Consider the following 24,734-nt stretch of genomic DNA (forward strand, 5'->3'; position numbering starts at 1 on the left):
TGTAATACATTAATATAAGTGCAACACATTCAATATTTGCAACTAATTCACTTCGTTTTACTTTGGTATTGAGTAACAGATTACATGAAATTAAAAGTTTAGATATAATTGAACGTTACTTTTGAGGTCAGATGACTTCCGAACTGAAGGATGTAAACAGGGAAAAAGAACCAAAATATTGTCTGCCTAGTCTCATGATAGATTACAGAACCGATTAGGTAGGAGATCGTGGAAATATTGCACTAATATATTGCGTTTGTTTGCTGTGTGTTTTGTTTTTCTTTTTGCTTGATTAAAAAAAAACAAATTTGATTTATATTTTTCGTTTTCTTATCAGTAGTGCGTTTTTTTTTTTAGTTGCCTGGGCGGGTACAGAGAGAGACTCTGCTGAGTCTTGAGTGTTGTCCATCCACTGCCCTACCTTGTGTGGTTGCCAATTGATTAAATTACTCATTTCAATGTCATCAATTCATTAAATTTTTACCATATGTGCACATATTTGCAGGTCCGATAAGTAAACATTGTTGTAAAGGACATTCTTTTGCGTTGGTTTGAAAGTCATCACAACAATGAATGAGTATCTGTAATGAGTAAATGAGTAATGAAATGAGCACCACAGCCACAACAAATGAAAAGTCGACGAAATAATGAAATTGTAAGCTTCAATTTGTTGAACGAACACAGATAAAATGTGGTTGTGGTACGACAATTTGGGCTGTCCAGACCTGCAAATAAGTATGTCACAGACGTCATCCCATTCCCTAGCCTGAACTTATGACGACTTACAGTTACAGACACTTTATCTCTTTTTTTTTTTTTTTTGACTGGCAACAATTTTCACTATTTCCCTATGTTTTTTTTTAATGTTTTGATACAAAGCATTGTTTATTGTTTCCTTATCATCATAGAATCAACATAGGCGAGGTGAAATTGAGGTGAAATGATTACACAATGAGTGTGATTTCAAGATCACAGGAGTACCTCAGTTTCAGGAGCAGTATTCCTCAGAGAAAGGTATTTGATTTTAGCCTCTATTGTAGTACAATTATGATTTCTTAGATTCTAAGAATAGGCCATTGAATATTTTGTTAGATTTAAGTTTTAAGTTCCAATATTCTGATTGCCCTGAGACTTTGGCTTTTATTAAATATTGATGATGATAGTGATAATAATGATTTATATATAGTACAGTAACGGAGCTAATGCGATGGCAAGTTCAGAAAGTTTAAAGCGCTTTGAGCACATTTAGTGGATATTGCGTTATATAAAGCTCAATTTTATTTATTTTATTTTTTTAAAGACGATGTTAAACAGGAAATGGAAAAACTGTATCATGTTTTGAAATATATACTGATACTTTAAAAGGTGTGTTTGGGCATATTATCATTGACAAACACTTTTGCAATGAAATTATAGAAAAGGCACATCACTAGTTTTGACTGCAACAAAGTAATAGTCTGGCTAGGCCATGAACATAACACACGTTGAATGTGTACATACAACACACTCTACAGTGAAACATCTCTTCAACATCTTCGGGACCAGAAATAATTATAATAATAGAGAGTTGTCGTTATAGAGTTGCAACTAAAAATAGGGGGGAAGGGGCGTCAAACTTAAAGCACTTGACGAATGCTGTCTTTTTCCAGCCATCTACAGTGGACGTTTTAGCCAAATTAAGCGACTTTGAAAATAGTGATATTTCGCATCTTGAAACAACAGCCAGCTATCGCTTGCTTGAAAACTAATTTTTTTGCTATTTTTGTTTTGTTTTGCTTGATCTTTAATGATAGGCCACAACATCGGAGTGTCAATCGCTCAACTCTGCTTGAACTATGTCAGCACAGCTGCATCAACATCAGCATTTGTAGACAGCCACTGCTTTTTTTTAACTGTGGTTCAGACCAACAATTTCAATTTTTGCTCAGTTTTTGATGATTATGGTCAAAATGTGGGGAATCCTCAAGGCCCATTCGATCAGCGAGGCAAAGCAAGAGACAAAGCTAGATTTGGTGGAAGCATTCATTCACCGGTCACATCCAAAGAGATTATAGTCAGTGATTTTCTCTTTATTTGGTATCCGTAAGAGTGGGCTTTGTGACTCACTTTATCAACAGAACACGACAAAAGAAACGCCCACATTATCTGGCTCTGAGTGGACTTTGTGACTCACTTTCATTTTTGTGCGTGTATGTCACTATAGAGAGAATGTCGCTATAGTGGGCTGCACTGTATTTACCTGGCCACTAACTGTTGATTGCCAGTGACTAAGTCATTGACTCTGGCTGCGTGCTGTATGAGAGTTAGTAAAAGCCAGTGTACAATGGATAATACAGTGTTGACAATTCACTAATAAGTGGTCAGATTTAATCTTACAAAGAAGTACCTTTTCTTTAATAAACAAATTTTAATAGGACAGAAATATATATAGTGGTTTGCACAGAACTTTATTTGACCAAATTGAGATGGAGTTAAAAGAGGGAGAGAGAGAGAGAGGACCTTGATTGTGATAATGATGATTAGGCTGATTTTTTTTTCTCCATAGGATAAGGCTGACAGGTACTTATATTTTCAGGTCCAGCCCAAAATGTTATCGGCTCATTGTTGTAATGAATATACTTGTAAACTATTGTTATATAATATATTGAACATTACAACAATTTTAATCAAGCCCATAATTGCCTTTTGGTAATCTAACCAAGTAATATGTGCATCTAGGATAAACTATGTATTTTAGTTAAAACCAAATCATAGATCGTGAATGTATATACTTGTTTTTCCTTGTCACTGGCTTAAACTTTGAACTAAAATGGTTTCAGCTTATAGTTGATGATGATAACAGCAAAGAATGGACATTGTATGAAGCAGGACCCAAGGCTGTGAAATGCCCTTTGATTTGCTTTCCTCCTGCAAGTGGGTCTGCTGATGTATACTTTCGTCAAGTGTTGGGACTGTCAGCCTTAGGATATCGTGTTATTGCGGTAGGTGTGGTATAACATTCTTATCTGTACTTTTTAAATTTTATTTTTTGACTAACTTTTTAATGTTAAAAATAGTTTTGATATGAAATTAAGTACAGTCACGTCTCCTTTTACAGACACATCTGCATAACCCAGCATTTTGGCCGGATTACAGTGACCTGATTATGGAATCAGTACCTAAAGTTTTGATCTCAGACTGTTGTAATCTAAGCCTATCATTGCAACAATAACAATGAGACTATACCGCTTTCATTATTGGCCGAGGTGGTTTATTAGAATTGTTTTTCTTTATGTATATATATATATATTAACATAACATAACATATGGTATAGGGCAAAATAGGATAAAATCCCTTGAATGCCCTTAATATTAATAGTAATGCCATAAATCTATTGATTAAAGATTACAATAATGATACACTGGAAAAGATATTATTTCAACTTAAATGTACTCGTGTAAATGTGGTTTACAAACATATATTTTTAACCGTGACATGCAAAGCACATACAGTTTGGTTTGTTTGCCGGTTTGTATCATTTTATTTTTATTGTAGAGAAATTACAAGTTGTGCATTTATTCTTGATTAGAAATGGGGCAAATGAAAAATGTCATAAATGATAATGATGATTAAAAGTAGGAATGTCAAACTTCAGCGATAGCAAAGGCCCATCAATGACTTTCTTTTGCCTTAATCTTACTATATAATTAGCGATTATAATTGGATTATTTGTAAAACTATGGCTCCGAAATCACTGGACCAATCGTCACAAAATTTTGCATGGTGGTGACTACTCTCTCTCTATTTTATTTTGATTTTGACTTACTGTACTTTTCCTGGTTTATTGTCGGTCATTTTGATATAAATATATGAGGTGGAGTCAAAAAGTAAAGGAACTCTTGTAAGATCATATATCTCGTCCTCATAAACCTCAGGTGACTGAACTTTGAGCCAATTTTTGACTACTGCCTTAGCTTCTTCATCATTTTCAAATCGATGTCCCCTCATTGCCTCCTTCAGTGGACCAAACGGATCAAAGTCCGAAAGTGTAGAATTAATAAGGGTTAGGGTGAGTGCGTTGTCCATCAAAATGATGCAGTCACCTCCCTTTTCCTGGCACTTGTGTGTGGAAGGGCATTTTCATAACGAAACCAGAAACCATACTCATTCCATTCGACGAATTCTTGTACCGTTCAGGGTTGAAAGTGGCTCCCTGTGGTAGGAAATCAACGAGGATTACACCTCTAATATCCCAAAACACTTTTGGCATAATTTTTCCAGCTGATTCTTCAGCTTCAGCTTTGAAGTTTTTGGTCTTTGAGGTGTTGCCATTCCACTGAATGTCTCCTTCAACCCACCTAAAACACTACCTCTACAAAATTCCTGAGTTTTATAGACTTTACCAATGCGTTTACAAATGTTACTCTAGGTTTCTTCTTTGAAAACAAGAAATTCAATGACAGCTCTCTGTCGCTGATGGGCATCCATGGGGCAGCCCTTTTGAACTGTCATAGCTTTGTCAAAATTTGACAGAATTAAATTTTTTAACTTTTTGTTAAAGAGTACATGCATAAGTTTAATTGAGTGAACTATGTTTTAACATGAAAAAGTAATAAACTGTGGGAGATGTGTCACATTACTTTTTGACCCACCCTCGTAAATGTATAAATATATATTATATATAACTCTCTTCTGCTTTTTTTTTACAGATCGAATACCCCATTTACTGGACTATGAAGGAGTTCCTTCTTGGGTTCCGTAAACTTTTAGATCATCTGACCTTAGACAAAGTATGAATATGATTGTTTTAATATTTTACTGATTTAAATTTTCACATACTATTTCTAATTTCACATATTTAAAAAAGTAAACTTTTCAGGACTGTGGTGCTATCAGAGTTATAGTAATTCATGTTTCTGTAGCATGAAATGTAAAGTTAACTATGTGAATAGTATGACCTTCTATCACAAATCGGTTTTAAGATTTTTAATGTTATTTTTACTGACCATGTGAACGAGGTGGGGTGGGGGAGCTGAGATATTTCAAATAAATTGTAGGAAAATACATGTGCACACATATTTAGACCTATCTATCTTTGACCATTCACTAAATGTTGCATGTACTCTTAAATTCCACCGGGAGTCCTGTTAGCTCAGTTGATGGAGCATTCGCTTCACACACGAATGGACCAAGGTCGATCCTGGGTGTAGTCAAGATTTTTCCCTGACCTCATTCAACCTGCAGTGATTGGGTTGCTGGTTCTGTTAGATATGGTAGAATGTATTTTGCAATACTCAAGCATCCTGTCCAAAGGATAGTAATTACTTACTAATGTCCGTTTCACGCTATAGAAATAAATGGCTCTGAGGACTACTTTTGTAGATTCCAGAAGAGATAGTAAATTTTTAAAATTGTATCATTTATCAGTGCTGGTTTTATGTGGATCTGTGGATATCCACGATTATAGAGACATAGTTGTTATTATTATTATTATTATTATTATTATTATTATTATTATTATTATTATTATTATTATTATTACTATTATTATTATTATTATTATTATTATTATTATTATTATTATTATTATTATTATTATTATTGTTATTGTTATTGTTTATTATTATTATTATTATTATTATTATTATTATTATTATTATTATTATTATTATTATTATTATTATATCACCCATCTGTGAATTGCTTATACTATTTAATTTCATGAATTGGTTTTTGTATTCTTCTTGTATCCACAGTGCCATATATTTGGTGCTTCTCTAGGAGGATTTTTGGCACAGAAATTTGCGGAATTTAGCTTTCGTTCCCAGCGTGTTGCATCCCTAATTTTGTGCAATTCATTTTATGACACAACTATTTTCCAGCAAACAAATTCAGCAGCTACGTAAGTGAACATTTAGGTTTTGTCAATATTGTTCGAACCTGGAAAATCCTTTTCATTGCTAGTCTTTAAATGGGGCATCTGTTCTGAGGTGGTAGTATATTATATATATATGTGCCATCGTGACTAAGAAACAAAGGGAAATGACATGAAATTTAATTAATGGAAATCTTTAGATTATGTCCACTTCAAACTCAAGCATATCTAAGCCTCCTTCTTGATGACGGCATAGACTGTACTGCAGTCTGCTTCTGGTCTCTTGGGGACCAGGAAAAAATGTTAATCTTATCCGAGCTTTATCTTATCGATAACTCAAGGGGAACAACCCTTCAGTGACACAAACATCTGTTTAATATGTTTGTTATCTGCCTATGAGTCGTTAAAGCCGTCTTTTACAATGCAACAGGAATGTTATGATCTAAAAAACGCTCAGAAAGGCAGAGTGAGAATTTTTTAAAAAGTTGAGAGAGTTGAGGCATGATCCTCACTCTTTACATAGTCTTGGCTAATAGCACGATGAAATCTCGTGCTGATTATCGATTGGTGAATCCTTGAAACTAGCCTATACTGCTTTTTTATTGAAAAACACTGTATGTGCTATTTGGTTAACATTCCATATACTGTGTTTTTAAAAACAACGGCAGTATAGAGGGGGGTTATGCTTCTACAAGAAGCCCACTTCGTAGTGGAGATGTGTGAATTAGGAGAGAAGTGCAAGGATGATAGAGAAGGCACAAACATGGAGGCTATGACACGAACACATGTTCACCTGAGTGAGTGTGTGATGTGACATTATGTTTGTGTATTTATAGAGTTTTTGCATACACCACACACTCAAATATATATTTATAGAGGCAGTATTGTTTCTTGATCGTGGCAAGTGAATGTATTGTGTGATGAGGATACTAAAATACAGGAGATGGCGGTATGGGGAAAAAGGCATGATTGAGTGATATACTATGATTATACTCCCTGTCTATCCCAGTCGTGCAAATCCAGATCTTATCTAGACATCTCACCGACATAGTTTATCTCAAACGTGTTAAATAACTAATGATTTAGAGCAGAAAAATTGGGATTAGCCTCAGAGTTTATTTTATGCGAGAGTTTGTCTTAAGCGGACTGCAGTGTATATATGTTTTTGTTTGTCGTGAAAGAATAGTTAATAATTTAAAACAATAGATTTTACAAATTTACTTTTCAATTATTGGACTCTCATTTCATAAACCTAGAGAGTCCAATGCGTACACTATTTCAGGCCATTGTGACTGTTTTTATTTATTAAGTGTATCAATATGGTGATATGACTGCAAAGATTCTTCATATTGTTTCCTTTTCAATTTGTTTTTAAGGTTCTGGATGATGCCAGCAATGGTCTTAAAAAAGATGGTCATGGGGAATTTCGACACAAACTTGATGGATGCTGAGATAGCTGACTCTGTAGATTTTGTTGTGGATAAGGTATAAAAACTCCCAAATTGTTTTTTTCAATTTCGTTTCATTTCTTTTCGTTTGATATTTTAAATTTGATATCAGTTGTATGCTCTGACGTTATCAAAAGTTGTTGCAAATATATTTACATGGATTAGCAAAACGATATTACTTATAAGATGCTGGTAATGGTGCAAAAAATATTGTGAGATGATCGTGATGAGATGGTGTAAAAATAATAGAATAAAAATAAAAGTGATAATATTAATGATAATATAGTATTGAGAAGACTTCTACTACATAAATGTAGGAGCTTAACAACAATTATGGTATAAATTCACTTTTAAAAAAAGAAACAGCTTATATATTTTTTTTTTTTTTTATATAGATGGATTTGCTCACTTAGTTTTTAAAGCAATGATCAAATAAAGTAGAAAATAGATGTGCCTTACCATAGGGGCTTTGGAATGCTTTTTTGTTTTGTTTTGTTGTTTTTTTTTATTAATCATAATTTTCTAGAGCAGAAGACATTTTAGGTTTGTTAGGCATTGTATTTGTGCAAGAACTTTTACAAAATCTGTCACTGATTATAAGCAGGTGACATCCCAGTTCACTAGAAAATATTTAAAATTGTAAAGATTGTTAGCCAAAAGTACAATACCAATGTCAAGTTTTTAAAAAAAAATTATTTTGTTTTCTTAATAAGATTAACTTTGCTTGTGTTGGCAAACATAAAATTTCAATTTGTATCGCTCTAAATGTTTCAGTTGGATACTATGTCACAGCAAGCTTTAGCCTCCAGACTCACACTGAACTGCATGAATTCCTACGTAGAGCCACAAAAGTTTAGAGATGTAGATGTTACCCTGATGGATGTAAGTCTTTTTTTTTTAATGATGATTTATAGTAAATGGAAGTTTTCAGTAAAAGCATAAACACATTTTTCCACACAATTATATTTGCAGATAACAGTTTGCACCAGTCTTTAGCTTCATGGTGATTGTTAGATACAGTAATTTGTAATGCTCATGATCATGAGGAAAATCTAGTAGGAGCTTGGGTTTTATTAATAGCAACTTTCTCAACAAAAGGGAAAATGAATTCCCACTTCATGGCTCCATGCTATATGTGCATTTTTCCAATTGAGTCCATGGTATGAATTTGATTTTAAATCGCAAATCCAATACAGATTATAAAAGAATTTTAAAGTTTGATAAAATTTGAAGGCTTCGGTATAATGTATATAATATTGAAATATTACATTTTATAGACAATTATCTTTTAATCTAATAACATTTATATTTTTACAAGGTTTTACTCATCTTTAATTAAATTCTTATTTTTATTTTGATTCAGGTTTTCGATGAATGTGCCTTATCAAATGCCGTAAGAGAAGAAATGGGAAAGTGCTATCCAGATGCTAAAAAAGCTTCCTTAAAAACTGGTGGAAACTTTCCTTACCTAAGCAAGAGTATGGAAGTCAATGTATTTATTCGGGTAAGGAAAGTATTACAGTTTACAGACAGTAACTGATTGAAATGTAAAGGATATAGTTTATAAATATAGTTTTATGTCATAAGTCTATATGTCATGCATATATTTTTAATGTATTAAACTAGTTTCAATCATGCGTTAAAAGATTCCATTCTTTGATAAAGCAAGCAAATCCCTTTGAAAATCTCCTCTGAACAAGAACAAAGTTATAAAAATTATAATACTAACTTTTGAAATGTCATCGCTTGACATGTTTTATAGTTTTCTTATCATTTCATCTTTCTTTTTTAGAATTGATCGTTTTAGATTTGCGTCTACATAAATAAATTCAAATTAAGATAGTTTCAAATCACCCATATTGAAGGTACCATGCAAGTCAAAGTGAGGCTTTTACTGTAAATATGATAATGATACTAATAAGGAGAAGACGAAGAAGAAGAAGAGTAGGAGGAGGAAGAAGTATATGAATGAAATTAATAATGATAGTAATATTAATAATAGTAATAATAATAACGATAATAGTAATAATAATAATAATGATGATCATCATTATCATTATCATATTCTCTCGTCTAAATCCTATTCAGCACTAAAATGTTTATTTTATTTCTATTGTTCTTGTTTGTATGATGATGATGATGATGATGATGATGATAATAATAAAAATGATTATATCATCATCATCATCATCATCATCATCATCATCATCATCATCATCATCATCATCAACATCATAAAAACAAGAACAATAGAATTAAAGTAAACATGTTCATGCTGAAAATGATTTAGGCGAGAGAATATGATGATAAGATACAATGCTTTTATTTTGGGTTGTTCAAGACGAATTTCATAATCAATCCTAGTCTTCTTCTTTGCTTTGTTATTGTTAAGTATTTGACTCGGTTAAACCCAGGTATAGTGATCAATGCGCATAAAATGAAATAATTCAGGTGTGTTCATGATAGTATGATTTCTCATGCATTTTCCAAAGTCTCCAAATAATCGATGAGCTTAATATTTACAAGTAAGTTTGGCAGAATATATTGGTAAGCAAAGCCAAGACTACATCATGATATGCTGATTTGGATCTGGCGAAACGAATGCATTCTTTTCCCTCCCATAGTGGGCAGGGAGGTACATACTGTGTCTTCTATCTCCCTGTGTCTGTTTTCCAGCATGCTTTCTGTCTTTGTCTTGGAATGAGATTACTTGGTTTTGTCCTGGCCCTGGCCGGATACCCTGGCTGGAAGGGAAACAGTCAAATGTATAGTTAGTTTTGGGAGATGATATTTTTTTCCTTGTAAATCATCTCTCTGTTATGCACTGTATTATGTTTTGTTTATGTATTATATGATTTGTAAACATTTGAATGTATTCCTCTTAGTGGGGACCTGTGCTTGTGTCTGGATGAGACTTTTAGGTGATCTCAAACTAAGTACATTGATAGTGTGCTCTTGGAATCTACATGTTCCCTATTTGAACCAATTCCCCTTTGTCTGCCTTATTCTTGGATGCTTTCATTGTAATTCTAAAACTTTTTACTATCTATTTTCTTCCCTTTTACTGGCGCTGATATGACCTAAATGTGTTGCAAGCGCAGTAAAACCCTTAAAGACAAACAAACAAACATTCTTTATCTTGATTCTAGGGTTTATCCAGAAAGTCTGGTCTTAAGTTGGGTTATGTGAGGCCATGGGGTACTTCTTTGCTGATTAGTCTTTCGTCTTTAATGTATTATCTCTTCTTTTCTGCAGATTCATTTACGTAAATTTGACCTTGGTCAATTTTCGGCCAGGGAGATGTCAAAGGATGAAATGGATTTGATGTCAGAAGCAGAGGCTGTCTCCTTCTAACTATATTCTTGATATACTTTTAAACATGTTAAAACTTATGCATTCTTTTTTGATTTGAGGTTCTTTATAGACATGGTATTAATTGAATAAATTTCTATCAAATGGAGGGGCCGGGAGGGAGAACCCCATGAATTTAATTCATTGCATTATCAAAATGATAGAAATATTGGCATGTATAATAGGGTACCAGATTTCAAAAAGAGATGATCAAGGAAAATGTATACCCAACATTGCTCAAACCAGTTTTCATTTAGGTACCACTATTTGCATGGATAAGAAAACAGTTTGACATTTAACTTCATATGTCAAGTTGTTATTATCTACGTTTTTTCTTGTTATGTTTTTTTTTTTTGGATGATTTTTTTAGTGATCCCACCTGAATCATACTTGACTTCATTTCCCAAATGTTATTTGTAAATAGATATATGCATGAGGCAATTGTTGGTGCCATTGAGAGTAAATTGTGTCAATGTAAACGAAGCGTCAAATCCCCCACCATCTTGAGATTTTGTATTTTTTAAAAACATTTTATATATATATATATATATATATATATATATATATATATATATATATATATATAAATATATTTGTGTGTGTGTATGTATGATTGCATAGGATGAATATAATAAAAATAATATTAGTCACTGCCTCTATAATTGATGTGATTGTTATATGGCTGTTGAAATCAAAGGGAAACGAGTGGAAAGGATTAAAATTTGTAAAGGCGTTTATTGATTTTTCTTTTCTCTTTTCATTTTTTTAAACAGTCGTTCTGACCCATTAATTTTAACTGCCATTTAGTTCCTTTTGTAAGGTCCAAGACTTGTGAGAAGTGAGTAAAACATGAATGTCACGAGGCAAAGAACTTCAAGAAAAAGCTGCACACTTTTTGTTATGCTTTATTATATTTAATGAGCAGTTTTAAACTTGAAATATTGATTAATAAAATAATAATTTGATTGGAAATATGTTCACCAATTTTATTTTTTTAAAACTACATGGGATCATGATTACACCGTTTATCAATTGGTCTCAGATCACAGACAAACTCAAATTAAGATTGCTCTGTTTTTAATTTTAAGTAGTTGATTTGAGTTGGCATGAACTACATTTTATACAGCTATTTATCAAAATTACTATATGTGGAAGTTCAACTGTAGAAGTAAATAAATTCTATCAAATATAATAATGATAACAAACATTTCGTATAAACAAAGGACACACAAATACATCTCTCTCTCTCTCTCTCTCTCTCTCTCTCTCTCTCTCTCTCTCTCTCTCTCTCTGTCTCTCTCTCTGTCTCTGTCTCTCTCTCTCTCTCTCTCTCTCTCTCTCTCTCTCTCTCTCTCTATATATATTATATATATATATATATATATATATATATATATATATATATATATATATATATATATACATATATAAAATTGATATATAATTTTATACATGCTTGTTCAGCACATCAGTATTTTAACCTCATAAAAACCGGAAAATAATTTCAATTGTTAGGCATTTCTGAAATCTAAAATACACTGATGACCATCATTGGTGTAAATATGTTTACCTTTTTTTTTCTTTTTTTTTTTTGTTGTTTTTTTTTGTTGCTTTTGTCGTCCTATTTAAATGTTTGATATTGCGGTCAAAATTTGAATTTGAGAGATCTCTCATGAAATAGTTTGGCCTGTACAGAATAAATACTCTGTGCTTTACATGATCCATTGTGCTTTCATCATTTAGAGTCAAACCAGACTTTACCCTCATCTGCCTTTCCTCATTGGCAATATACACTAAACTTCGTATCTCTTTTTTGTTCATATGAAAGGGCAATCGAACAAATCTGTTCGATTTCTGTTCATGTTAATTTCAAGAAAATTAAGATTCTTTCTCTCATGTAGCCTTTTCCTTTCATATTTATGAGTCTATACTAATCCTTGACAGCGGGAAGGGGCATGGCATTCCATTCTTTCAAATTTAAAGATGTATTAGTGATTTGGAAATAAACTAAATGTGTTTCATTGTATCCTGTTGTCAATCAATTTAATCATTGCTTTTCATTTATACTTAAGGGGCAGTCTGGGTCTAATTATTAGGAATATCCTTCAAAATATTGATTTTGAGATTTTTGGTGGGAAATGATATTTTACTTCTTAGAAATAATATTTTTGAAGTGCAATTTCTCAAAATATACTATAAAGCATGAGGACACGATAAAAAAGGGTATAGATAGTACAATAATTGTGAAAAATGGAAAGCTGGGTGGGGTTCCTGACCTCCCATAGTGGGCAGGGAGGCACTTACTGTATCTTCTATCCCCTTATATCTGTTTTCCAACGTACTTTCTCTGGGTGGGGTTCCTGACCTTCCATAGTGGGCAGGGGGGTACATACTGTATCTTCTATCCCCCTATATCTGTTTCCAACTTGCTTTCTGTCTTTGTCTTGGAATGAGATTATTTGGTTTAGTCCTGACCCTGGCCGTGGGCCTAGCTTGGAGGGAAACAGTCGAATTCATAGATATTGTTTTGGGAGATTATATTTTTTTCCCTTGTAAATCATCTCTCTGTTTTATTATATTTGTTATTTTGAATGTATAATGTAAGCATTTGAGTGTATTCCTCTTTGTTGGATTTTGTGCTTGTGTCCGGATGAGACTTTTAGTTTTAGGTGATCTCAAACTAAGTACATTGGTGGCATGCTCTTGGAATTTACATCTGATCCCTATTTGTTCCCTGTTCTCCTGTCTTACTTTTTCTTGGGTGCTTTAATTGTAATTCTAGAATTTTTTATTATCCCATTTTCTTCCTTTTTACTGGCGCTAATATAACCTAAATGTGTTGCAAGTGCCGTAAAACCCTTAAAAAACAAACAAATAAAACAAACAAGTTGCTTTCTGACTTTGTCTTGGAATGAGATTACTTGGTTTTGTCATGGCTGGGAGGGAAACGGTCAAATGCATAGTTATTGTTTTGGGAGATGATATTTTTTTCCTTGTAAATCATCTCTCTGTTATGTATTATTGTATTTGTTATTTTAAATGTATAATGTAAGCATTTGAGTGTATTCCTCTTTGTTGGATCTTTTGCTTGTGTCTGGATGAGAATTATAGGTGATCTCAAACTAAGTACATTGGTGGTGTGTCATTGGAATCTACATCTGATCCCTATTTGTTCCCAGTTCCCCTTTGCCTTACTTTCTCTTGGGTGCTTTAATCGGAATTCTAGAACTTTATACTATCCCATTTTATTCCTTTTTACTGGCGGTGACATAACCTAAATGTGTTGCAAGCGCTGTAAAACCCCTAAAACCAAACAAACAACAAAAACGGAAAGCAATTTTACTATTTTCTCAATATGTAATTTTTCTTGGGGTGTCGAATACTTTGTCAAATATTTCTCAGAATCTATTCAGTGAAATTGTCTGAAATTTTCCAGTTATCACAGAGGCACTGTATTATGTCACCACAGAGAGATTTTTTGATAAGGTATGTGTATTTTGACTTATAATCCAAATTATACATTTTTAACAGCAATTGGTCATAAAATTTTGATTTGAAACTTTGTAATGCTCTACTACAAATCGAATAAGCTAAAGCTGTAAAATCTCACCATGGTGACACAAAATGCTACAAGGGGATCCTGACCTCCCATAGTGGGCAGGGAGGTACATACTGTGTCTTCTATCCCCTTATATCTGTTTTCCAACGTACTTTCTCTGGGTGGGGTTCCTGACCTTCCATAGTGGGCAGGGGGGTACATACTGTATCTTCTATCCCCCTATATCTGTTTCCAACTTGCTTTCTGTCTTTGTCTTGGAATGAGATTTTTTTACTTGGTTTAGTCCTGACCCTGGCCGTGGGCCTAGCTTGGAGGGAAACAGTCAAATGCATATATATTTTTTTGGGAGATGATATTTTTTTCCTTGTAAATCATCTCTCTGTCATGTATTATCTTATTTATTTTTAATGTATAATGTAAGCATTTGAGTGTATTCCTCCTTGTTGGATTTTGTGCTTGTGTCCGGATGAGACTTATAGGTGATCTCAAACTAAGTACATTGAAGGTATGCTCTTGGAATCTACATCTGATCCCTATTTGTTCCTAGTTCCCCCTTTGTCTTATTTTCTCTTGGTTTCTTTAATTGTAATTCTCTCACTTTTTACTATCCCATTTTCTTCCTTTTTACTGGCGCTGATATGACCTTAATGTGTTGCAAGCGCCTTAAAACCCTTAAAAACAAAAACAAACTACAATATTCACAAGAGGTAAAAGTATGGAGGTAATTCCTTCATTATTTTTTGTGGAACGTTTGCCACAAGATTGTTATATTTTTTTTATGCCAGACCCCCGAATCAGGATGCAAAACAGGTGTCAACATAGATAATGAATCTTTTTCACCAAAAATGTATTTTATCCTATAATGATGATACAGAAGATTAAAACTGCCCAATGTAGGTAAATATATTTTTTTTTAGAAAAGACCCAAACTGTCCCATAAATATTTAATATACTCTCTCTTATAATGGGTATTATGATTAAATTGACCTTCGTTGGGTCTTGTACTTAAAGTTGAATGATATAGAGGCAGAAATAAACAGCATTGATGATTGGATTGTTCAGTGATATTCTAATGGATAATTTTCTTTTTGTCTTTATTTTGTTGATGAACTTCTATTTTGTGTTAGTGTATTTGTATGGTGTTTTACCTTTTTTTTAAATATCCAAGAGATTTCAATGCTCTGTTCTAGCATAGCCCCATTGTGGACAGAGATTACAACAAACGTGATGCCTTTGTCATTTGTCTATACTTTCATTGATTGTCTCGAATGACATAACAAAATAATGAATAAATAAACCTTGAGTCATTTATATTTTTAATGCAATCAAAGCTGCACTATTTCAGTATAATGTCATAGAATGTGCCAGAACTTTTTTTTTTTCAATTTGTCTCCCTATTTATCGATAATACATGTTATTAAAGTCATTCCTTTGATTTTTGTAGGTTGGTAAATGTCAGTCTATTTTACTATTGATAAATATATCTAATTCACAATTGAGGCATGCCTTTTGCCATTATGTCACCCTTGAATTACAAGCACATGATTTCATATCGTTTTTTTTTTTTCTTCTGGCTATTAGTTTTGGTATGAGATTTCTTGGCCAGTTGGTGTCCTTTGCTGCGATAAGGGTAGGTGTTTGTATGTGTGTGTGTGTGTGTGTGTGTGTGTGTGTGTGTGTCAGGGATGCTCTTTTTTCAGCTAAAGATTTTTGAAATCTTCCAGCTATCACTTTTCTTTTTGCTGTGATTTGGGATAGAAAAGATTTGGCCGGAAAGTATTGGTTGTTTAAAGGCAACAGTTAAGGGTTAACTGGATGGATATTTATCTTTTGTTTATAATATAAGTATAAGGGTAATACCATTTGTGTAGCAATGACTATCCCGCACAAATCTTTGGGCCTCTTTTTCGCTCACGAAGTGCCCGAATTCGCGTCAAAATATGGGACGAAGCCGTTTCGTATATGCTATTTTAAAAAAATTAATTACGACGCTGTTTATCGATGAATATGACTGAAAGTTGGCACACAGTTAGAAAAAAAGTCATTTTAGATTATGTCAAGCGACAAAACTCGTGCGATTACCAGAAGACCGTTAAAAATAGATTTTTACTCTTTGGAGTAAAATATTTCTAAAACTACCGGCCGTGGAGGTTTTGTCGCTGACAAGGTAATACATGAACATTTCTTCTTTTTGGTTGTAAAATTTCATATGAATATGACGAGTACTTTTCCCGTATTTTACAAAACACCATCCTAATTTGCTCTTCAAGTTTCAATCTTTTAATCCACTTATTACGCAAGATACAACCAATGGTCGAAAAAAATGCCGAAAAAGCGTCCCATATTTTCGCGTTTTTTCCCTCTTTGCGGGTCATCCAAATAAATGACACCTTTGAAACTGCATAACTTGTTTATTTATGAATGGATTTTCAAAATTCAAAAACATTTTTACTCGGTGGAGATAGGGCTTTTGATTTCAGACAAAAAATTTTCTCAAAAAGAGAAAAAAACATTTTTCATAGTCATTGCTAATTTGTGAAGAGAAGCTTTGGACAGACTATTTTCATATGATTTTTTTTGCAAAAAAAATTTCAGGCTTTCTTTTTGTTTTAGGCAAAGGGCATCCCTGGCGTGTGTGTGTGTGTGTGTCTTTGTATTTGTTTGTGTATTTGTTTTCCCCTAAATCAAAGCTCTGTGTATTTTAGAAACTATCTGAGTATGTGTGTGTGTGTGTGTTTGTGTGCGTGTTTGTGTGCAGTCTCATCTGGGTTACCCTGGTGATTGACTCTTGAATCGACATATTTCTAGTTCCCTTTATCGTACTTTTCTTAGAAGTCTGTACTCAAGAGAGCTGTAAATACTGATGAACTTTCCCCCTCAATGTACACACTCTTTCCCCTTTGAGGTGCTATCAACTAAACATTTAAAATTTGGAGTCCCTGGCCTCAGTCTTATTGATCTTTTTTAAATATATGGTGGACCACTGGAGATGGATTTTCACAATGATTGGAATGCAAGTCTTTTTCTTTTTTTTTCATCATTAGCTCAAATAATTAAAGTATATTGTTGAACAAATTTAAATTTGTGGTTTTATTTCTTTTCTTAAAAATTAATATAGATAATATTCTATACATGTGTTTATGTCTTTAATGTAAGTAATATGAACTGGGTGGGATCATCTGACCTCCCATGGTGGGAAGGAGGTCACTTGTGTCTTTTATCCCCCATATATGTTTTCCTTTTCTTTGTAGCTCTCTGTCTTTGTTCTGGATTAAGATTACTTACTTACTGACTTACTTAATCCTTTGCGGGCCTTGAGGCACATAGGGCATCCACCAGACATCTCCATTTTTTGCGATCGGCTGCTTTTGCGGTGGCTGTATTCCAGGACAGGCCTGCTTCCTTAAATTCTTTCTCCATGGTCCTTCGCCAGGTTTCTTTGGGTCTTCTCCGCTTTCTCTTCTCATCTGCTGTCCAGTACAAGGCTGTCTTGGGAAGTGACCCTTTTTCCATTCTGGCCACATGACCCAGCCAACGCCATCTTCTTCTTTTTATTTGGCTTTCAATGCTAGTGCAATCAGCTTTCTTTAAGAGATCTACTGTTTTTATTTTTGTAGGCCAAAATAAATTAAAAATTCTTTTTAAACACTTGTTCTGAAAGGCTTCTAGTTTCTGTATTAAGGAGTATGTCATTTTCCAGCTTTCACTTCCATAAAGCAGTACACTTAAAACATTGCCCTTGTATATTTTCAGCTTTGTCTTTCTCATTATTTGCTTTGATTTCCAAAAGTTTTTCAGCATGCCGAAAGCCTGGTTTGCCTTTTGAATTCTGTGCTTGATATCGTGTTCTGCATTTCCATCGTCTGTTATTTTGGATCCGAGGTAGGAGAACTCTGTTACCTCTTCAATTTATATGTTCATCTATCCTAATTTCACTGTCATGTTTTGGATTCACCCTAATGTACAGTCTTATCGAAATTTATTTTCAGTCATTTCTTCGAGGCGTTCTTGTGTAGTACGTTTAGTTTCTCTGAGGCGTCTCTGTGTGTACTGGAAACTAACGCAATATCATCTACGTAGTCTATATCTTCCAGAAAGGATGTTAGTGTCCAGCGAATGCCTCTCTTCTTACCATCAATTGTATTTTTCATGAGCCAGGACATAAACAGAAGCGGGGAGAGTATGCAGCCTTGTTTTACACCAATTGTTACATTAAAGCTGTCTGTTAAATTGTTACCACAGATCACTTGGCATTGGTAGTTGTTGTACATTGCTTTTATTAAGTTGACTATCTTCATCGGCATACCATAATGGCGGAGTATTTTCCACAGGGACTCTTTGTGTAAGCTGTCAAAGGCTTTTTCAAAATCGACAAAAATGGTGTAGAGGGGGCTGTTCCATTCAATGCTTTGCTCCAGGATTTGTCTCAGGGTAAATATGTGGTCACTACATGACTTCCCATTTCTGAACCCTGCCTGCTCTTTTCTAAGAATGTTTTCAATGTGAGGTGAGATTCTTTTCAGAAGGATTCTATTAAAAATTTTGCTCGTTTCGGAGAGGAGTGTGATTCCACGCCAGTTAGCACAATTTCCCAGTTCTCGTTTCTTGGCTATTTTATGGATGATGCCTTTCTGCTAATCCTCTGGTATTTCTTCCTTTTCCCAAATGTTGGTGAACAATTTACTGAGAATTTTGGACATTTCTTGTCAGTTCGCTTTAAGCATTTTCGCACTGATTTTGTCAATACCTGGGGCCTTGCCATTTTTGTTGTTGTTGTATTGCCTCGTGCACCTCATGCTCAGTGATTGGACCAAGATTAACCTCTACGTCCATTTCTTTTTCTGGGATATCTGTGTAAGAAGATGGGTCTGATCTGTTCAGAAGGTTTGCGAAATATTCTCTCCATCTTTCAATTTTCTCCTTTTCGTCTGTGATGACAGTACCTTTTTGGGATTTTAATGGTTTCTCTTGACCATAACTTCTGTTTCTTGAGAGCTTTTTTTGTGATTTTGTATGGCGTTTGTGTGTCTTGTCTTCCAGCTGCATTTTCTGCTTCAGTTGCTAAATTTTCTGCAAAATTTCCTTTGTCTTTCCTTGTGGATTTTTTCACTTCTTTATCCTTCAATGAGTATTCACTGGATAGCCTTTCTTTCAGTCGGGGGATTTAGCGTTCAAGAGATTTAGTTTGATTGATTTTTCTTTGGTTAATGAGCTCCCATGACCTTGCTGATATCCAATTCTCTGTATTGGATTTATTGTGTCCTAAGTGTTCAGTGGCACTTTCCTGCATGACGTGGTTGAAATCTTGGATTGTCACGTTTGTAATATCTTGTATTGCATTGAATTTGTTTCTTATGAGATATTGAAATTGTTTTGGATATCTGGGATTTTCAATTTATCTGTGTTGAAACGTTTCTCCTTTGTTTTGCTATTTTTGTTTTCATCAATTTAGTAGAGATTTGGCTGTGACAAGATGGTGGTCACTTCCAATGTCTGCCAATCGTCTGACTCTGAATCGTTTAAGCTGCTATTCCATTTTCTGTTGATAATTATATGGTCTATCTGACTTTCTGTTTTCCATCTGGTGATTTCCAGGTCAATTTGTGTATGTTTTTGTGTGGGAAGAAAGTTCCACCAATAATGAGGTTGTGTTCTTCGCAAAATTCTGCCAGTCTGCTTCCATTGTTGTTCATCACCCCTATGCCTTCCTTTCCAACGGACTGATTTCTTTGTTCTTCAGCTGTATTGCCAACTGTAGCATTAAGGTCTCCGATGATCATGAGAATATCAGGTCTTGGAATGTTTTCAACGGCCATTCTTGGAATATCGTAAAATTCTTCTTTGTTTTCTTCATCTGAATCCTCTGTAGGTGCGTAACATGTGAGGATTGATTGTTTGGTGTATTTTGAGTTGTGTCTTGTGTATAAAATTCTTTCACTTATCGGTTTCCATTCCAATAGTGACTTGTTGTTTTGCCTGGCTATTAAGAGGGCAACACCTTCTCTGTGTTGGTCATCCTTTCGTCCTGACCAAATGATCAGGTCGCCATTAGAGAGTTGGCGCTTCCCAGCTCCTGTCCATCTTGCCTCTGATATGCCTAGCAAATCGATCTTGTAGTTCAACATCTCGCGCTTGGCTTGTGCCAGTTTTCCTGTTTGATATAGGTCCTAACATTCCAGCACGAGACATTGAGCTTGCGTTTTGGTGACAACAGATCTGCAATCTGGTCGGGGGCGTCCTTTCGGCTTTGACCTCCTACCGTCATGAAGCCAGTATTCTGGTCCGCTTCTCTGCTGCCGCCGGTTGTGGATTTACGTCTGGTTTCTGTTTCTGTAACAGTTTGCTTTTTATGAGGTGGGTTGTTAACCCTACGCTCAACCCCCATTCCTGGAGGGCCGGTGTATTACTCTTCGTCTGATCTCTCTCCTTTTTTCTCTTATTGGAGGTCCGAGGTTTGAGATACGCAAGCCCTCCCACCACGACAAGGTGATAATCCGTCGGGTGAGGGATTAAGATTGCTAGTATTATTTCCTGGTCCTAAGGGGATCCTTAGCTAGGAGGGATACAGTCAAATGCATCGTACCTGTTTTTTTGAGAGATGGTATTTTTTCCCTTGTAAATCATCTCTGTATTACTATTGAATTCTACTATCATTATTCGTTTTGAATACTGTATATTGTATATTGTATATTGTATATTGTATATTGTATATTGTATATTGTATATTATATATTGTATATTGTACTTTATAAACATTTGAGTGGAATCTTCATAGCGGGATCCTTTGTTCCAACCTTGATTGGACTTGAAGGTGATGTCAAAATAGACACATCGGTGGATTGATCTTGGAATTTTCTCTTACATATTTAACCCCCATTTTTACGCATCCATATTATCATATCGTATCGTATCATATCATGTCATATCATATCGTATCGTATCATATCATATCATGTCATATCATTGGCGGAACGCTAGTGGAAGTAAAATCCTTTAGATGCTTTTTATGATACAATATTATATTAAGTATACTTAAAAGCAGGCATCACTCAATGAATACATTGCAGATAGTCGAATGGTTAAAGATAATGTATTGGACAATATTCATTATTTTAAATTTTGTTTAAAAGAAATTTTATTTCTTTAACTATTGATCAATGAGAACTTTGGAATCAATCAAGAAAACATGAATTTATAGTCTCAAACTGTACACTACGTATTACATATCTGGACTCTGGGTGGGGATCCTGACCTCCCATAGAGGGCAGGGGGGTACTTACTGCATCTTCTATCACCCTCTGTCTGTTTTCCAACTTTATTTCTGTCTTTGTCTTGGAATGAGATTACTTGGTTTAGTCCTGACCCTGGCGGGAGTCCTAGCTTGGAGGGAAACAGTCAAATGCATAGTTATTGTTTTAGGAGATGATATTGTTTTCCTTGTAAATCATCTCTCTGTTATGTATTATTATAATATTTGTCATTTTGAATTTATAATGTAAGCATTTGAGTGTATTCCTTTTTGTTGGATTTTGTGCTTGTGTCCGGATGAGACTTTTAGTTTTAGGTGATCTCAAACTAAGTACATTGGTGGCATGCTCTTGGAATTTACATCTGATCCCTATTTGTTCCCAGTTCCCCTTTGTCTTACTTTTTCTTGGGTGCTTTAATTGTAATTCTCTCACTTTTTACTATCCCATTTTCTTCCTTTTTACAGGCGCTGATATGACCTAAATGTGTTGCAAGCGCCGTAAAACTCTTAAAAACAAAAGAAAAACAAACATATCTGGACTTCTCACTTTATGTCTTATATGAGAAAATTATGTCTAGTGGCATGAATTAAAAATATATCGCCGAAATGAGAGTGGTATGTTAGATTAAGTTAGGTTGTTGTTTTTTTGTGTTTTTTTTGGTTGGGGGGGGGGGGGGGGGGGGGGGGGGGGGTATGATGCATCTACTAGCTATTCCAAACTGAAGTTTTATATCTATGTCACAGCACAGTTTCTTAGTTATCTCAGTATAACTTTTGATTCTAATAAATTTGATAGCACAACCATCCCTATTTCCAGTTTCAAAGGTTCGAGCATCTAAAAAGAATTGGCGGGTGGTTGGATAGGAGCATCACCCTTGAATCATATACCTATGATGTTCGCATGGGTGTACGATCCGATAGTGATGTCGTTTCTTCTTCTCTTTACTAGCCTATCCTGCTTCTTTGGTTTGTGATTGTATTTTTGACAGGGGATATTTTTTTTTCTGTAAATCTTCTGCCTGTTTGTTCTTGGTTATTTATAATTTAGCTTATGATATCTTTAGGTTATGATTTTGATTTACATTTGTACTATTTTTGTTAGATTGCTTGTTTTTTTGTTTCAGCGGTCTCTCATATAACCTCATTTGTGTTGGAAGAGACCTAAAGCAACAAACAAACAAAAACAAAAAAATAAAAAGAATTGCCTATTTAGCCATATCGCGAAGTAGTCAGATGGGCTATGTTTAGAAGACAAGGCTTCAAAAAGTTGCGAGCTGACAGACACATAATTAATTAAATGAACACTCTACCACAAAGACAATAATAAACTCAACTTTTCAGGGGTCTATTTCAATGAAACATCATCTTTTACTGCAACAAAATTCTTCAGAGAGCCAAAATTCACAAATTTCCAAAGGAGGTTAAATTATCCAAAATTAATAACTTTCATTAATTCATATGAAACTTCAATTTGTGACAGATAAACAAATGAATCATCGTTATAAAGGCAATTATCTCCGGTACTCCGGTTCGAATTCCGACTGGGGGGGGGGGGGAGGGAGGGTACACAAAATCGAAATCTTTGGATGAAAAGCTTTCACCGTCATCAAGTGTTAAATGAGTGACTGGCACGTAACATTCACTACTGAGTTTGCGCCAACGGGTCCCGTTAGAGATAGACGACGATTGGGATTGTTTGGAAGCTTTAACCCTTTGCCCACTAGTCATTATGACATCGGAAATGCTATTGCCTTCTACATCTACGCCAGAATAGAAATAGAGGGTGGAGCCTACCATGATATAACATTTTATGGATCCCTAATTTCATCATATCAGTTCTGTCCACTGACAGGTGGGTGGATATCGCTTTCAAGAACTTATGTCCTTATATGAAATCCTGAGTTTTTGACCAATCAACGGATTGCTCTTTTGATAGCTCGCTTGTCAACATGAGTCAGCTCAGCCCTTGATTTATGTAAAGGCATCACATGCGGTATATGTTGTGTAACTTCAAAGACCACGGTTGACCGAAAGCGATGAATGGAAGCCCTACTGTGGCGTGGAGAACGAGGTCTTGTATGTATAGTTACGTCATATCTCAACGCTCGTGAATTCTTAGTACGGCTGGACTCACAATCAAAACTCGAAATCTGTGTTTTAAACTCTTGAATCAATCGAATTACACTAGTGCGTTCGTCTCATTGAAAAATGAAAAACGATATATAAATCAAGAACATCGACCGGAAAATAAGGAAATTATCATAAAATTATAAAATTTGAGAAAGCTATTTTCAAAATCAAATCTATTACAAAAAAGGTTATTTCTCGACCGATTTTTATGAGACAAAGACAATTTTTCTCCACTTTTCAAGCTGATTCCAACAATGAGGTTTTCAAATTTATCGCGATAAGATTCTTTGTCTTTATTTTTTTTTAATACCCAATTGACTGCTCAGGAAATGAATACGTAATCCTTGGCGGCTAGCGAGTAGGTGTTAAATTTTGCTTACCCTTTCCCACGCAGACGCACACACACACACACACACACACACACACACACACACAGACTGAACACACAATGTATGTCTTTCACTTCTGGCCAAAGTTGCCTTATTACAACTTAGACTCGAATGATAACAGCGAGTAGGGTGTCAGATTAAACTTCAGTTTTAAAAGTCAAATTCAATTCACACCGTAATAAATCATAATAATGATCATTCTTGATATATTAGAGCATTAAAATATTTAATTCACATTACCATAAATATATTTTAAATATGTGTATTTTGTAATTATTTTAGCGACGATACGAACCCCTTTTAATCGTCGAGCCGAACGATAGGATGCTAGACGACGATAAGTCTGTGTGTGTGTGTGTGTGTGTGTGTGTGTGTGTGTGTGTGTGTGTGCGTGCGTCTACGTGGGAAAGGGTAAGCAAAATTTAACACCTACTCGCTAGCCGCCAAGGATTACGTATTCATTTCCTGAGCAGTCAATTGGGTATAAAAAAAAAAATAATGACAAATAATCTTATCGCGATAAATTTGAAAACCTCATTGTTGGAATCAGCTTGAAAAGTGGAGAAAAATTGTCTTTGTCTCATAAAAATCGGTCTAGAAATAACCTTTTTTGTAATAGATTTGATTTTGAAAATAGCTTTCTCAAATTTTATAATTTTATGATAATTTCCTTGTTTTCCGGTCGATGTTCTTGATTTATATATAGTTTTTCATTTCTCAATGAGACGAACGCACTGATGTAACTCGATTGAT

At 34.4% G+C, this 24,734-nt stretch overlaps 1 protein-coding gene across 1 annotated transcript; it reads left to right on the forward strand.

The window, feature by feature from the left end:
• Positions 1 to 107: 107 nt before the first annotated feature.
• LOC144966626 (maspardin-like) lies at positions 108 to 11,152 on the forward strand. The gene is made up of 9 exons (XM_078903375.1): positions 108 to 218; positions 909 to 1,014; positions 2,820 to 2,981; positions 4,690 to 4,770; positions 5,737 to 5,882; positions 7,232 to 7,340; positions 8,078 to 8,185; positions 8,667 to 8,807; positions 10,559 to 11,152. Exons 2-9 carry the CDS (start codon positions 952 to 954, stop codon positions 10,655 to 10,657), a joined length of 909 nt encoding a protein of 302 aa, XP_078759501.1. The 5' UTR covers positions 108 to 218; positions 909 to 951; the 3' UTR covers positions 10,658 to 11,152.
• The last annotated feature ends 13,582 nt before the right edge of the window (positions 11,153 to 24,734 follow it).

Source organism: Berghia stephanieae, chromosome 2 (genome assembly GCF_034508935.2).
Source record: "Berghia stephanieae isolate SIO BIC M18660-M18661 chromosome 2, UCSD_Bste_1.3, whole genome shotgun sequence".
In the NCBI taxonomy this organism is placed as follows: Eukaryota; Metazoa; Mollusca; class Gastropoda; order Nudibranchia; family Aeolidiidae; genus Berghia; species Berghia stephanieae.

Coding starts and splice junctions, on each gene's coding strand:
- LOC144966626 (XM_078903375.1), top strand. CDS start 952: ATGAGTGTGATTTCAAGATCACAGGAGTACCTCAGTTTCAGGAGCAGT. Junction 5,883..7,231: donor CAAACAAATTCAGCAGCTAC/GTAAGTGAACAT, acceptor TTTGTTTTTAAG/GTTCTGGATGATGCCAGCAA. Junction 8,186..8,666: donor TAGATGTTACCCTGATGGAT/GTAAGTCTTTTT, acceptor ATTTTGATTCAG/GTTTTCGATGAATGTGCCTT.